The sequence below is a fragment of the Ovis aries genome, chromosome 3 (genome assembly GCF_016772045.2).
Source record: "Ovis aries strain OAR_USU_Benz2616 breed Rambouillet chromosome 3, ARS-UI_Ramb_v3.0, whole genome shotgun sequence".
Classification (NCBI taxonomy): domain Eukaryota; kingdom Metazoa; phylum Chordata; class Mammalia; order Artiodactyla; family Bovidae; genus Ovis; species Ovis aries.
This window is the reverse complement of record NC_056056.1, coordinates 31,872,344-31,888,985: the sequence shown is the minus strand read 5'-3', so window position 1 is coordinate 31,888,985 and position 16,642 is coordinate 31,872,344. Positions and strand designations below refer to the sequence as shown.

Below are 16,642 nucleotides of genomic sequence, written 5' to 3'. Positions count from 1 at the left end.
AGAACTTGGCACAATAGGGGAAACAGACAAACAGGTAAACAACCAAATAAATGTTACATTACAGATTATGTTAGGAGATACAAAGGATAGCAGCAGGAAATATATTGAATGGTAGAACGGACAGAGGCCTTTCTGAGAAGGTGACGTTAAATTTTGACTTCACAGATGAGAAGGACCTAGACATACAATGATGTAGAACTGGAGGACTCGATGTTGCACCTGGTTGTACAGGACAGGGAGGGTTAAGAGGGGACTCTGATTTCTGGCTTGAGCTACTGGATGGCCTTTGATACCATTCACAGAGAAGATTGGGGTGAAGATTAGGAAGAGAGGCCTAGTTGGGGATTGAAAGAGTAGTTTGGTATGTACTTAGTTTGATATGCTTGTGAAATACATACATAAATTTTTCAATTGGATATAGATGTCTAAACTTAAAGGAGAGGCTTGGGCTGTGGATGTACATTTGGGAATCCTCTGCTTCCAGGTGCTGTTTAGTCATAGAAATGGATATGACTGCGCAGAGAGAACAGAGTGCCCAGGACAGAGATCCCTGAAGAATGATTTACATGTTATTTATAAGAGGAAGAGTAGAGACAAAGAAATGATGAGAGAGATAAGAGCAAATCTGCAAATGCTAAGCAAAGCTGTGCTTGGGAGCTTGGCCTCTAATACTGGCATAGTCCTTTGTGTCAGTCACTTGTGGGGACCATTATCTTCTGGAAGGACATGGGAGCACATTCTTCTATTGACTGTAGATTTTAAGCTCCTTGGTCCAGGGGATGTGTTTATTTTGATGACTACTGAATGCCTAGTGCCTCGTGCATGGGAAAATCCCAGGATAGCAGCAGTGTTATTTCACGAGTACAGCTATTTAAGTTTGCATGACTTTAAGAGGCTAAAGAATCTTCTTTTATGTATTTTTTTCCCCCACTAAATCAGGTTTTCAAGCTAGAAATGCTCTTCTTCAGTCAAATCTTTCTCAAACTCAGCTAGCTACTATATGGTGAGTTTGCCCGTTAATTATGATTTTTAACTAGACATTCTGTATGATTTTTAATGAGACATAAGAAAGAAACCATTTCTGTAAACGTGACTCAAAAATGTTCCACAAAAGCAACTGTGTGACAGTTAATGCAAACCTGCAAGCAAATAAAATTGCTTTGTAAAATGTTACCCTTGAGAATTTGGCATTTAATTATCTTACAAGTAAAACTTGTTTGCTTTTATGTAATACCGTCTGTGGAGAATCAGAGAATATCTCATTTTCAGTGTTGTGCATGAGGTGATTTGATAAGTGAATTAACCATGAACCAAGACAAGCTACCTTTTTGAAGGGAATATTTCCCTTTTCATTTCAAAATTTCTTTCCTCTCTTTGGTGATATGGAAATTAAGGGCAAAAATTAGCTCACTTTTCTGTACGTACTTTTTACTAAAATATATTAACCCAGCTATTTTTCTGTCATTACTCTTGCTTTAAAAATGAAAAAATTGAACTCTTCTGAAAATATTTTACTCTAGGCTTTCTGAGTTGTGAAATTTTATACTTTCTTTAGGACTCTGGCTGACATTGATGGTGATGGACAGCTGAAAGCTGAGGAATTCATCCTTGCAATGCACCTCACTGATATGGCCAAAGCTGGACAGCCATTGCCACTGGCTTTACCTCCTGAGCTTGTCCCTCCATCTTTTAGGTGAGTGTCTCTGAAGGTTAAGGGGTGTTGTTTTAATCATTTTTGACAGACAAAATTTTTACTCTGGGATTTCCTGAGGTCTCTGCTCTACTTTTGTGGAAAAATCAAGCATTTACATTGCCATTTGATTTTGGTATTTAGTGAGTTACACTGATAAGAGAGTAGATTTAAGAAGTACGTATGTGTTTTCACTACATTATAGATAAGGAAACTAATGCCTAAAGAGATTAAGAATAAATTTACCCAAGAATAGCAACTGGTTGAACCATGATGTGAATCCAGATCTGTCTGGCTTGACAATTCGTATACTGATGTTCAGTGTAACTATAGACCATGCTGTTTTAAATATCTTTAATATTATATGCTGAATATTAAATTGCTGTAGTCATTGGTAGTCTATATAGTCTGGTCTAAAATTCTCAGATCTCATAATGCTAAATTTATTTGTTGTTTGCCTTTCTTAGAGGAGGAAAGCAGATTGATTCCATTAACGGAACTCTGCCTTCATATCAGAAAACACAAGAAGAAGAACCTCAGAAAAAATTACCAGGTAACATTGAATGTCCAAGTTGTATATTTTATAGTGAATGCTCTTAAATTTAACTGTGAAGTAGAAATGAATATTTAGAATTTTAACTTTCTTAATATATTAAATGCTATATGAGAAATTTATTTGATGAATAGGATGGATTTTGACATCAGTAAAATTAATATGGTCAAAACTGAGAAGAAGAGTCTGATGTATGTATTTGGCAAGAGTGTATGTATTAGATGTCCAATTTAAAATGTCTCCCACTTTTGGAAAAAGCATTACAGCAAGTTTATGATGAAATCTTGAGCTTTAAAAAAAAGTTTAAATATTGGTTGAAAATGTACATGTGTATATATTTTAAAATGCTAAAAAGTTATGGGCGTATAACAAATATAGAGCCATACAATTTTGGTTATCCTTGAAGAAAATGCTGAGAAAAAAATTGAAAGTATTTTTATTGGCAGGAATAGTAAAATTATTTTTCTCTTGGACGGACTCAAACTTAGTGATTTGTTTTTCCCAGAATGAGTTTTTTCCCCAAATGAATATTCTTATAAGAAAATAAATATTGTATTATTTATGTTTGAGTGAAGATTATCCTTAGAAGTATCCAAAGAGAAATTGCATTCACATGACCACAAGGCATGAGGATGTTGAAACCAGATTATAGGTTTGGTAGGTGCTTCATGCTGAAGAGTGCTTATGCTGTACCTTATTCAGTTACGTTCGAGGACAAGCGGAAAGCCAACTATGAGCGGGGCAACATGGAACTGGAGAAGCGACGCCAGGCCATGATGGAGCAGCAGCAGAGGGAGGCAGAGCGCAAAGCCCAGAAAGAAAAGGAAGAATGGGAACGAAAACAGAGAGAGCTACAAGAGCAAGAATGGAAGAAGCAACTTGAATTAGAAAAACGCTTGGAGAAGCAGAGGGAATTGGAGCGACAACGGGAAGAAGAAAGGAGAAAAGAGATAGAAAGACGAGAGGTTATTTATTTTATTTTATTTTATTTTATTTCCAGGGAAATCATTTCCTTAAATAAGTGGCTACATTTCATTTGATAAAAAAGGGTACTTTTTGTTCTGATTTTTCTCAGCCTCATTCATTCATTCTTACCCTGTATGAATCTGAATCTTCCTTCCCCTGTGAAGACAAGAGGGTACTTGCTTATGAAGGGTTTCCAGGGCTGACAGCTGGTAGAGAAAGCATATCTGTAGGTGGTATCTCAATCAGAGCAGGATTGGTCACAAAGCTGAGTTGACTGAGGAGCCAGAAGAAGTCAGTTGATCAGGTCATTAAATGAAACTAAGCTTAGGATCCAGAGTAAAAGGTCAAGTAATTGGAGAGGCAGAAAGAAAGCCTTGAGAGGAATTAAGAGGGTGAGCTTACACAGATCCTTGGGATAAATGTTGCTGTGTGGGGTCCCTGGGAGGCCTGGCTGTATTTTCAAGGACTGTGCATGTAAATTGCAGTGCCACTGAAATAATTGTCAATAAAAGTTTTTTATTCCCTGATACCAGAAGAAAGGTGCAGTTATTCCTACTAACATCTGTATGCATGGAGTTGTCCGTTTGTTTATTAAGGGAAAAGTAACTGCAGCAAGAAGATGGTGCTTGAAGCAGCCAGATAGTCTGGTGGATGAGTCTGCTTTTGTGGACGTCTTTAGGTCCATTGATAGCAATGGGTTTGCCCAGTTACCCTTCGACCGCAAGTCTACTCAGTGCTAAATGCTGCCTCCGCTTGGCTTTCTCCTCTCATCAGTTTTTGAGTGATGCAAAAAGTGTTAATTCTAAAATTAACTTTGGTTCATTATTTTCAGGCCGCAAAACAGGAACTTGAAAGACAACGTCGTTTAGAATGGGAGAGAATTCGTAGGCAGGAGCTTCTCAGTCGAAGGAATAGAGAACAGGAAGAAATTGTCAGGTTAAACTCTAAAAAGAAGAGCCTCCATCTCGAGCTGGAAGCACTGGTATGCTTATAGATTTAAGTGAAATTTATCTGAATGATGCAAGAGTTACTTGTTGAGAATTATTACTGTTTTTTAAATCTACCTCATGAATATATTACATCTTAATATAATTAGTCATATTTTTATATGTGCTTTTTAACAGTCTAGACAGTATAGTTTACTAAAAAAGGATAGTGACTCAAAACTTTGAGAATTGTGTTACGGTTTTAGTTTAGATGTGGATAGGCAGTGTACTCTTGGGTAAGACATTTCCCTTTTCTGTACCTCACTTTGTGCATCTGTAAAGTAAGACTTTGCTGGGTCAATGATTTTCGTTTTTTCACACTGGAAAATGGTCTACAGAAGGATAAGCAAGAGGTGGGAGAGAGGAGCCACAGTGGCAGGACAGTGTCTCCTCTCCCACTTCTACCCACACTCCACAACAGAGAATCGCCACATCAATCTGTGGCTCTTTTATTGGGGAAAAAGCTTTGATTGGGAAAAAAGGATTCTACTGCTAAAAAGAAAAAAAAATGATCAGAAACTACTGACCTAAATGATCTCTTACAGTTTCTTTCAGTTCTCTAAGACTATGGTTGTTAACTAATATTGGCCATTATGCTTTTCAGTTTTCACACATCAGATGTTGGGGCATCAAAGTGTTAAAAGACTTCGCTTGAAATGCAGGGTGAGAAGATATAAAGGTTCTGAGTAAGGCATGCTACTCAACTACAACTCTGAAGTTCCATAAACCTGACCTGATTGTATAGTAGGGTTTTGCAAAAAATACACATGTAGCTATGTATAGTAGAACCATATTTGCATCTTGTTTAATTGTAATCTGATGTTTTATTTGGCTGATGAATTACATTTTTTAAAAAGTCATAGTATCTTTCATCAAAAAGATACTGTTTTTTTGCCTTCAAATAGGTAGAAAAGCATACCACAATTATTAAGCATGCCATAGTACCACAGAACAGTCCTGAAAACTTTAACTTCTTTGTGTAGCTATTTGTATATCTGTCTGAACCATTATGTTGACTATATATTTTTTTCTTCAAAATACAATGGGAGGAATCCTTAAGACTGTGTATCCCCCCCAAGAATTGGAGTTACACACCAAACAGTAGCAAGTAGCACAGATTAATGTGCAGAGTCTGGAAAAGCCCAGAGCCTATTCTTACATTTGCTGAAGAAAATAACATGAACTCCAGGATGGGCACAGCATATTCCCTTCAACATATATTTCTCAAATATGAAACAGACTTTTCAGTAAAAACCTCATTATTGGTGATTTTTAGCCAGTGGCCTCTTTTTTCCTTACCCCACTGTGTTTGCTAAGCCTGCCATAACAAAATACCAAAGACCAGGTGGCTAAAGCAACAGAAGTTAATTTTATCACACTCTGGAGGCTGGAGGTCCAAGATCAAGGAGTCAGCATGCCTGGTTTCACCTGAGGCTTCTCTTCTTGGCTTGCAGATGGCTGCCTCCTCACCGTATCCTCACGCAGGCTTTTCTCTGCCTGTGCGTCTCTGCTGTCTCTTTTCTGTTCAGAAGTTCTCGTCTTACAAGGACACCAATCAGATTGGAGTAGGGCCCCCATCTGACCTCATATAATCTTAATCGCCTCTTTAAAGGTGAAGTCTTTAAAGGTCCTGTCTCCAAATATGGTCATATTCTGAGGTCACTGAGAATACAGTCAACATATGAATTTGGAGGGACATGATTCAGCCTATAACACCTTGCGCTTCTTCTTAGCTTCCACTGAGAATCTCTGCTATTTTTTGTTCCTTTTTTTTTCTTCTCAGAAGGGTAAAAGAATATTGTTATAGGAAAAGAGTATCATGGCCAAAGAGGCCCTCCTGGACACTGTTTAATGAAGTAAAAGTTGCTCAGTCATGTCCGACTCTTTGCGACCCTGTGGGCTGTAGCCTGCCAAGCTCCTCTGTCCATGGGATTCTCCAGGCAAGAATACTGGAGTGGGTTGCCATTCCCTTCTCCAGGGGATCTTCCCAACCAGAGAGTGGCTTCCCTCTGAGCCACCAGGGAAGTCGTGGACACTGTTTAGTTAGAGGAATTAGCTGGTAGGGTTGAAGGCAGAAATAGAAGTTCAGAGAAGGTAACCCTAAATGTCACATACTAACACCCTCTCCTCCTCATTATTTTTTGAGACTTTTTAATATTTTATTATTAAAAATTAGTGTCTGAATGCTGTGTTCAGAAAACAAAATTCAGTGTGTTGTGTCTGTGCTTTCTCATTTAACATCTAAGGCTCTTATACTCAGAATGGTACATTTCCTGCTAATAACTCTCTTGAGTTAACTTGGTATTAGACATTTATCTTAGGAACTTCCTTGGTGACTCAGATGGGTAAGAATCTGCTTGCAATGCAGGAGACCTGGGTTCAATCTCTGGGTCAAGAAGATCCCCCACAGAAGGGAATGGCAACACTCCAGTATTCTTGCCTGGAGAACTCCATGGACAGAAGAATTTCCTGCTAATCACTCTCTTGAGTTAACTTGGTTTTAGACATTTATCCTAGAGTGAATATAAATGACAAATGACATTTACAGTTTAAATAAAAATATTATTCTCTTGATGGGAGCATTTCTTAGTAGCATTTTATGTAACTGTGTATTTATATGGTCTTCCCGTAGAATGGCAAACATCAACAGATCTCAGGCAGACTTCAAGACGTCCGACTCAGAAAGCAAACTCAGAAGACCGAGCTGGAAGTTCTGGATAAGCAGTGTGACCTGGAAATCATGGAAATCAAGCAGCTTCAACAGGAGCTTCAGGTGAATTGTCCTTCACTGTGAGCAGTTACTAATAAATAACTCTTCCTAATCTAGCGGTTTCTTGTTTTGGGGGTCCTGAACCCCTTGGAGCCTCTAGTGACCTCCTTTGTAAAAGGATAGTAGACATACACAACCTTCTGGAATATCAGGAATCTCATGGACTCCCTAAAACTCTGCCTGACACCTGGCTAAATTCTGCTTAATATTTATACGTTACCTGGGCATTTGCCACTTTGTGTTTTAAGTCTTTAATAAATGCATACATAAATATATATTAAACTAAGGTTATTGTGACTACTTTTAGGAAATTTTGACCTAATGTTGTTCTTTCAGAATTGTGGTGAGAATATTATTACTAAATATGCCCTCAGGGACCTGGTAATTCTGCTCTTTATTTGTGCAGAAAAGAGACCCTGGAAGCATTTTGCATCTCGAGTCCTCTTAATCAAATGTGTTTTTCTATAAGGACTAACAGTAATTAACATAATTACTTTCTCACAGCAGATGTAGACAAGAGGCCAAATAACATTTCCTGTCTGATTTACACCTGCTTTCCCACTTATCCCTGAGTTTTTGGCCCCTCATTGTTCTTCATCCTGGGGTATCATAGCCTGCCTCCACATACCATTCAGAGCAGATACCAAAGGCACCTCTTAGGCTGTGCCTGTTCTCATCCTTTAGGACATGGGAAATTGTCAGACTTCTCGACATACCCTACTAGCAAAGCTTTCTTCATCACCTTTTATTTTCAGCCAGTCTTTCGTAAATGGATTTATGTGTAAATATTTGTATTTTAAATCATGTGTGATCCCATTCTAGTTTATCTATAAGTTGTAAGCTATTTATGTATTATTCTACATATTAATCCCATACTAAGTTTTACAAGTGATGAAATCATGTTTTTACGTTTTCAAAAAATTCATAGACAATATTACAGAGTTTTAATCAGGTATTGCTTTTTCTTTTTTAAGGAGTATCAAAATAAACTTATCTATTTGGTGCCAGAGAAGCAGTTATTAAACGAAAGAATTAAAAACATGCAGCTCAGTAACACACCTGGTAAGTCTCTAAGGTTTGTTTTGCCTCTTTTATTCTTTATTCTTTTCTGAATGTGTCAGGCATGCTCTGCTGCTTTTAAAAAGTAGCATCATTCTATTATAAATAACATTTTTTTGACAATAGTTAAACTTTTTAAAATAATGTGAAAATGATCACAAGTTGGGTCATTTTTAGCAAGAAAAAGTAAATGCAAATAAAGTAACAATTGTGATCTGACTTCCTGTCTTCACACCATTTTTATTTATATATTTTAAATATTAAATAAAATGTTAGATTACAGTTAAACAAGACCTCAGTTTGGCTTGAACACAATGCTATCTGTGCATTTTGGCAAGATTCTTCGCTAATTGTAGAAAGAACTGTTTATGAGGACACTTTTCTATGAAGCCAAACCTGTTGGACTCTAGGGTAGTAATGTACAGCAATGATAGGCCTAAGCAACTGGCATGCCCTTCCTGGGACTTTAAATCATCTAACTTTGTGGTTCATGAGAAGAATTTTTACCAACTTGGCCCTCTGACATCTGTGGAACAAAATATTCCAGTGTAATTTATAAGAATATAACATTTCTCTTGATTCAAGTCTCAACCAGAAAACTGAAAAAAAAAAAAAATCTCTATGTTGGATAGCATGCCAATAATAGCGTAGCAGAAGAAAGATTTATTTAAAGAAAAGTAACTCTGCAAATGTGTTAAAACTAGCTAAAGTATCCTAAATGTCTCCCAGTGAGTGCCAGTTTTTCACTTTACGGCTCTTTATTACACTTCTGGTTGTTGAGGAGGTCCAATTAAGTAGAGTTATCCCTCTTCTTTGCCCAAATTCTGAACAAATTAAGAAATAAGGCAAAAGAGTAAGACATGAGAGACCAAAATACCACTTCATTATTAATAAAGCTGATGTTAGATAGCATGGTTTATCTGTGAGCAGTACAGCTGCCCAATGTAAGACATTGGGTGCATGAACAAAATAGAATGCAGATTCCTGTGGGCAGTTCAACCTCAAGAAAGCAAGGGATAGGAAAGATATAGGGCCACATATGCCCGGGTCCTTATCTTGATCTCACCAATTATGTAAGAGTTAGAAAGAAGCTGGGACTGCTGTTTTCATCAAAGTTCCCTTACATGGAAGAAGCACCAGGCATAGAAAAATCAGTCTTGTGAACTACTCGTACAGTGTCCCTCACCTTCCATTGATGTCTCTTCTCAGACCATCTTCCTGGAACAGGGTGCTTTCTTTTCTTGGTTATTTAAAGTGTATCAGCTCCCACCTCACCCCCACAGGCATTCCAGAGGCAACATAAGACAGCCCTCCTGATCGGTGCAGAGTGCAAAGTATGTTGTCATCCTCACTGTCAATATCTGAATTGTGAATAGGATGTAGACTGTGTCTTGTTAGGGACCCAGTAGAGCTGTGCTTCTGGTAGAGCATAGATAACCATGCTATCTAACATCAGCTTTATTAATAATGAAGTGGTATTTTGGTCTCTCATGTCTTGTTCCTTTGCCTTATTTCTTAATTTGTTCCGGTTAGCTTTTATAAATTTATTAATCTTTGTTCTAGTCCAGTCCAGAATAGGAAGCTCTTATTTGGAGTTTGCAGAGTACCCAGTATCCCTTAGATTCCTCTCTCCATGAGAGTAACCATTTAAAATTATCAGCCACGCACCACACACCATGCTAGACAATTTTCATGCATTATTTCCTTTCATCTTTACAACAACCTTGTGAAGTAGTTGTTGTTATTCCCATTGTTCAATTTGGAAAAACTGAGATTCAGAGGGAATAAGAAGTTACCCAAGATCGTCTTAGCTTCCCAGGTGGCGCTAGTGGTAAGAACCTGCCTGCCAGTGCAGGAGATGAAAGAGACATGGGCTCAGTTCCTAGGTTAGGAAGATCCCCTACAGGAGGGCATGACAACCCACTCCACTATTCTTGCCTGGAGAATTCCATGGACAGAGGAGGCTGGCAGGCTACAGTCCATAGGGTTTCAAAGAGTCTAACGTGACTAAGCGACTTCGCACACACACAAGATCATTTAATAGTAGGTTCAAATTCTTGTGTGTCTGACTCTAAAGCTCACTGCACTACAGTGTTGCCTTCTTCAGTTATCCAACACAGAGCTCGTAGATGGATATGATCCCATTCGGTATAAAAGCATCCATTATTACTGTTGCTGAGTTTGAATACTAAGAATGAATGTTCTTTGGCTTTTATTTTTCCCAGTGCTTGTCTCCCACTAGAATAGGACCCGTGCTTATCTTTCACTTTTACCTACTGTTGAACAAAGAACAGGGCCTTACATATAACAGATGTGTAATTTAATGATTAAATATTTACTGAAATACTGGAAAGCTCTCAGAATTATAAAAGAATTTATCAAGGTGCCTGGATATGAAATCAGCATATAAAAATTAGTAACTTTACTATATATCAAAAGTATTTATTCAGAAAATATGGAGGAAGGTCTCACATTAGCATTCTCATTGTTAAATTAATAAAGAAAAGCACAGCCATACAATTTTACTGATTAACATAAAAGATTCCTGGATAAGTAGCTACATATTATATTCTACTCCTGAATGAACTAGCTCAACATTTTAAAGATGTTGTTTAGTTCTCTACTAATTCATCTATATATTCAGTTTAATTCAGATTTCTTTAAATGAAACTTGGCACGATAATTCACAAATTCACCTAGAAGAGAAAATACGCAAGGTGGGGCAAGACATGAAAAAGTGGGAGGGCGAGAGACTAGCCCTATCAAATACCAAAACATAAGTTATGAAAGGTATAATGCCTAAAATAATGTATGTTTGATCAAAACTAGACAAAACACTGGAGCTGAATAGAGAATCTAGAAACATAGTATGTGTGTACACCTTTTGTCTCTCTAGTTACACCAGTCTGACCAGACAATAACCATTAATTACTGATAAGTGCAAGAACTTGTGCAAAAAGTAAACTGTGTAATGTGTGTATTTCAGATTTAGGGATCAGTTTACTTCATAAAAAATCATTAGAAAAGGAAGAATTATGCCAAAGACTTAAAGAACAATTAGATGCTCTTGAAAAAGAAACTGCATCCAAGCTTTCAGAAATGGATTCATTTAACAATGAACTGAAGGTATTTATCTTCTATTATATTCATTCTTAATTTGCTGCCTCTTTACCTTCCTTATTTTGATTTAATTGAATGAATAACTAAAGCTATTATGTTTGTTATTTGCATAATTTTATTATTTGAGCTACACCAGAATTGTAAGATTGTTTTTAATGTTCTCCATATATATTATAAACATTAAGTCATGTAAACATACAATTTACCATAGTTTCCAGTTTTTGATGACTGTTTTTATTGGCATCTATACATTTAAAACATAATTACCTTTGTCAGTATTCGTATTACATTAGATTTGTTAGTATGGATCTCAGCCAGAATGATCTTAAGCAAATTTGAAAATGGGAAATATGGAAAATTTTAAATAGTCCAGGTGGTAGAGGCTCTTTTAACACACTAAATTCTTTTTTTATAATTTAATTAACCTTTGTGAAATAATGCAATAACCAGTGAAATCCAAAGCATAATTTGGCACTAAAAATTTTGCATGAAAAGTAGATTCGTGACTCATTATTTGCTACAGCGGAAGAGCAGATGTCCAAAACGTATACCATATGCTTCTCATTCTGTGCAGTATTAGTTGTATGCTGAAGCCATATCTATGAAAAAAAAAATATTAAAAGCTAAAAATCAGACTAATGGCACATGATGGAAATTTGGGACTAGTCTCAGTTACTCCTTTGCTAACAAAGCGTGAAGTTTTCAGAGCATAAAGTATTACAAGGTTTTTCAGGCAAGTCTGTCTCTTCATTTGACTAACTTATTTAAAATAATGTTACACCAACCATAAAGTAAACAGAATGATCAAGAAAAGAAACCATGGTGGCTTCAGTGAAGGAGGGAAAATTTGAGGTGAATAATGTTAATGACACATTCTACACCAGCATATATTCTGTAGAAAAAATTTTAAAGAAAACCAAATAATTTGTCATTGATGGACAGACAAACCAACCAAGTTATCTTCCCTGCGTTATTTTTTTAATCTGTACGTAGTTTAATTGGCTTTTTATCTGCCTTATCTTACAGTGTGGGAATGTGGATGACTCTGTTCTTCAGTGCCTTTTGTCTCTGCTAAGCTGTCTCAACAACCTCTTCCTCTTACTTAAGGTTATTTTCTAATATCTAGCTCTTTTTCTTTGAGTTACTTTACTGTTTCTTTTTTTAAACACTAGACTATTCTTTGCATTTATCTGAGTATCTTTGTTTGAAATAACCTATACAATATAAACATTTTTCTTTCTGCTTGCTTAAATATCCTTCTGCTGTTTCACTGCCTGTTTGAGTCTAATGCCAGGAATCAGTAAGGTTGCCCAGAGTTCTCATGAGGAGCCCATGACACTTAGAAATATTACCTGGTTCCCTGTGAGTGAGGCTAAATGATGGGATGATTACTGATTCAATGAAAAGGGAAACTAAGGGAATGTGAGACTAAATTATTTACCCATATCACTGAAAACTACTGTTTAAAGTAAAACTTAAATACTTTCTGAGATCTAGCGCAAGGTTATGTCATGTATGTATCAGGCTGCTTTGCAATACTGTGATAAGAACCGGTAATGTAGGTGCAGCTTCGGTTTTGTCTAGTTATCAGGTCTCATATTTAGATATACTTGCACCACAGAGAAAAACGTTCAAATCATAAATAAGCAGTTCACTTTTTCATGTGTAAATAGCACAAAGAATATTTAAAATACTCAATGAGTTTCTATTTAAATTTAAAGAGAGTTGCTTTATATTTACCACTAGCTGAGCGTCGTAGATTTTTAAATACATTCTACTCAGTACTAAAGAGGATGGCAATAGAGCACGTAAATGTACATACACAGTGATGGCAGGAAGTAGAACTCAATTGTTACCTAAAAAAAGGTAGATGGAAAGATGATATCAGCCTTTCCTTTATGGTTATATCGTGAATGGCCAGATTATCTGACCTTAGAATGTGTGCTTCAGGTCACACACAAGTTTAAACCTGTTTCTTCATGTACACAGTGAAGTTTGACAATGGTTTGTGGACTATGCTCACACACACAAGTCTGATTCTTTGAGTTAGCATTTGATTCTCCACAGGCCTGCAGATTATTCTTGTTCCTTGTTTTACTTTCTTCCTTCCGCTTCCTGCCTTCCAACCTTTAACTGCTTGTTGATGCTTTCATCAGAGGCAATTTAGGAATCTAAAAGGAGATGAAACCTATGCTGTCAGAGTGGTCAGGAAAGTGACTGTCTTTACAGAAAGTAAGAAAAGAGGCTTTCTGTAGCCATTAGAAATGATACAGAGCAGTCAGTCACTTTTCACTTTCCTGCACTGGAGAAGGAAATGGCAACCCACTCCAGTGTTCTTGCCTGGAGAATCCCAGGGACGGGGGGAGCCTGGTGGGCTGCCGTCTATGGGGTCACACAGAGTTGGACACGACTGAAGCGACTTAGCAGTAGTCAGTTAACTTAGTACTGGAAACTATCCATTGAATTGCCAACAAGGAGACCTTTGAAGACCTTTTTGAGAGTGTCATCTCAGTTGAGTGACCACCAGAAGCTGGATTGCTGTAGATCAGGAATGAATGGGAGCCGAGGAGGGGTGGAGTGAGTGGGGAAAGCTTTAGGAGAGTGAAAAGAGAGCATGGAGAATTAGTTAAAAAGAGAGCATTGGGGTTTTTTGGCTTAAGAAAGACAACAAAGGATACAAAGTTTTAGTTATGCAAGATGGAAAAATTGTGAAATCCAATGCACAGCATAGTGACTATAAACTATAGGTAGCGAATTTGAACTGTATAATACAGTATTGTTAAGAGGATGGGTCTTAAACATTCTCAGGAAAGAAAAAAAGAGGGAGAGAAGACAGGGAGGGAGGAAATGAGGAGAGGGAGTGGTAACTATATGAAGCAATGAGTATGTTAATTAACTTGATTAGGGTGATCATTTCACAGTGTATATGTATATTAAAATAAGTTGTATGCCTTAAATATATAGTTTTTATTTACCAGTTATACTTTATAATAAAGCTGAAAAGTAAAAGAATAATTGGGGCCATGCTTGAAAGTGGTATCACCTTTTTGTGCAGCAAATGGATACATGAGGAATGGATAGTTTTTGTTAGGAAAGAAGCATGAAATGGAGAAAATTGAACTTTTGGGGTAACTAACCATATCCATCAGAGGGTCTTAATTGCCTACTCAAGCCAAATATTTTATTGCTGAATTCTCAACACCTAGAACAGGGCATGGAACATCATGGGTGGCAGTACATACTTGCTGAATGGATGAATGGTTTTGAATGTTCTCAGTCAGAAGATAGGCAGCATTTAGAGTTATTATTGGTATAGAGTTTATAAGAAAAAAGTAGAAAGAAATTAGTCAAAACCAGTAGGAAACCATATATCCCAGATTTTAAGAACACTTCTCATTTCATGTAATTTATTCTTTTAAGTAAAGGCTGCTTTTTTAATTCAAAAAAGGAAAGGAAAGACTTGAAGGAGATAGTAAAGAGAGAGGAAGGGAGGGAGGAGAAAAGTGAGAGACTGAGACTTTTAAAGTGGTGATAATTGATGGAATAAAGTTCCAGGGAAGCAGATTAAGATATAATCTTGTTCTTCAAGATAAAAAGAATACTTCCAGTATAGCATATGGGGATAAGATAGGCATGAAGTCAGTTAAATTTGTTGGTGGAGAGTAGGAAGCTGACAGCTTCAAAACTTAAAATCAGAAGCAAGTTGGATCGTTGCAAGAAATCATGAATAGTTGAGGACGTGGAATAACTCAAGACTAGAAGGAGATGGATCAGATGCAGGAAGGTTTAATGCTTTGGAGATGGAAAGATGAGGGAGATCCAGTCTGGCTTAATGTAGCAAGTTTATTGGCTGGTAGTGAGGAGAATGAATGGAAGATTGGGAAATTTCAGGAGAGTAAAGTAGCCATGAAATAATACATCTCAGTGTGGCTAGAGGGTGCAAGTTTAGTAGAGGAAAGCAGTCCACATCCTGAGCAATGTTGAATGCCTATTCACAGTTGGAGTTCATGAGTTTAAAAAAGAAACAGCATGACTAATTGTCTTTTTTCTCTCCACCAAAGTTCAGCTGCTTGTATGTAAGCACAGAAAAGGGTAATGACATAGATTCATAGATTTAAACAGGTTTGAGGTTTTAATAGACATGGGCAGAGAGGGACGAACAAGGGAGCTACAGATCTTAACACAGTAATTATGATAAAAATGAACTCTGACATATGTTCTGAACATGAAGGGATATGAAAAGAGGAATGGTTGTTGATGGAAAAGAGAGGATAATGGGGTCAGCAGAGCAGAGGTCCCAGAGAGGTTGAAAAACTATTGAAATGGATGCATCAGATATAAGAAAAGCTTGAAGGATAAGAACTTAAGTTTGGAAAATGGGATACTGATCAATGGTAGTTTTCTTTGAGATGATGACAAGATATAATAATGCAAGTGATAGATCAAATGAATCCCCCCCAAAAAAAAGAGGTCATCATTGAGGAGATCAGCCTGAATTTAGGTTTTGATGGGGTTATCTATGTGGATGTCAAAGATTGGGAGAATAATGAAAATGAATGAGTGAGGAGCAGTGACCAGGTGATTGATAGATGACAGTAAAGAGGAAGGAGAGGGTGGAACTGCTGGATGGTATTCGGAGCCTCAGAAGCACGGAATTTGTACGAGTGAGGAGAAATAGTCATCTCAAAAAGGCAATGAAGAGCAACGAGAATACTCAGGCCAGAAACCCAGTCAGTCATATTTACTATTCCCTCAGGCCAGAAACCAGGCAAACAGCCCTCAGCCAGGCAGTCATATTTACTAGTACCAGAATGGCACGAATGACGTTACGCATCCCCTGATAGGATGCACTGAGAAAGACACATCACTTCTGTGCTGCCTTTGCCAAAACTATTTCATCTGTGTAAATGTAAGGAAATAATTAGGCAAACCCAGATTGTGGTTTGGTCTATAATATACTAACCCACACACTAGAAGTGTGAATCTCATAAAAAAATGGAGGAGACCTCACAACAATGAAACAAAGTATATGGTCCTTGATTGGATAGTGGATCTAAAAAAAAAAAAGACTTATTAAGGACAGTGTTTACATGATTGGGGACATTTTTGGAATAAGAGTTCTGTATTAAGTAATACTACTATGTCACTATCAACATTGACAATAGTTATGTGGAATAATGAAGTTCTAGGGGCTGAAAGCATCAGTGTGCAACTTAGACTTTTTGTAAATCTGAAAATTTTCAAAAAGAAAAATTTAGAGTTGCAAAATGTTGTCAAATGTTTATGAGAATGAAATAGTAGTTTAAGTCTATTTTTAAGTTACAGCCAAACATTGGGAAATGAAGAGGAGATGTGGGATAGTATAAATGAGCAGATTCCTCATATTTCATACTAGGAGTCAATAATTATTTTCTAATTCATAAATCAAGCTGTACTAATAATAGATAAGATTATTACAGGCTTTCTCTGTGACTGGCATTGTCCTAAATGTTTTAATT

The 16,642-nt window shown here is 37.0% G+C and overlaps 1 protein-coding gene across 32 annotated transcripts in view; it reads left to right on the top strand.

Moving 5' to 3' along the window:
- Positions 1 to 16,642, top strand: part of ITSN2 (intersectin 2) — a 124,440-nt gene that overhangs the window by 49,106 nt on the left and 58,692 nt on the right. For 31 of the 32 annotated variants that reach the window (XM_060411905.1, XM_060411913.1, XM_060411896.1 and 28 more), the window contains 8 exons: positions 940 to 1,003; positions 1,556 to 1,693; positions 2,158 to 2,243; positions 2,946 to 3,208; positions 4,042 to 4,191; positions 6,828 to 6,968; positions 7,940 to 8,027; positions 11,011 to 11,150. In XM_060411905.1, coding sequence (XP_060267888.1) covers positions 940 to 1,003; positions 1,556 to 1,693; positions 2,158 to 2,243; positions 2,946 to 3,208; positions 4,042 to 4,191; positions 6,828 to 6,968; positions 7,940 to 8,027; positions 11,011 to 11,150 — 1,070 coding nt within the window. Of the gene's footprint in view, positions 1 to 939; positions 1,004 to 1,555; positions 1,694 to 2,157; positions 2,244 to 2,945; positions 3,209 to 4,041; positions 4,192 to 6,827; positions 6,969 to 7,939; positions 8,028 to 11,010; positions 11,151 to 12,170; positions 12,252 to 16,642 lie in introns of all 32 variants that reach the window. The other variant, XM_060411926.1, reaches the window with a different exon arrangement.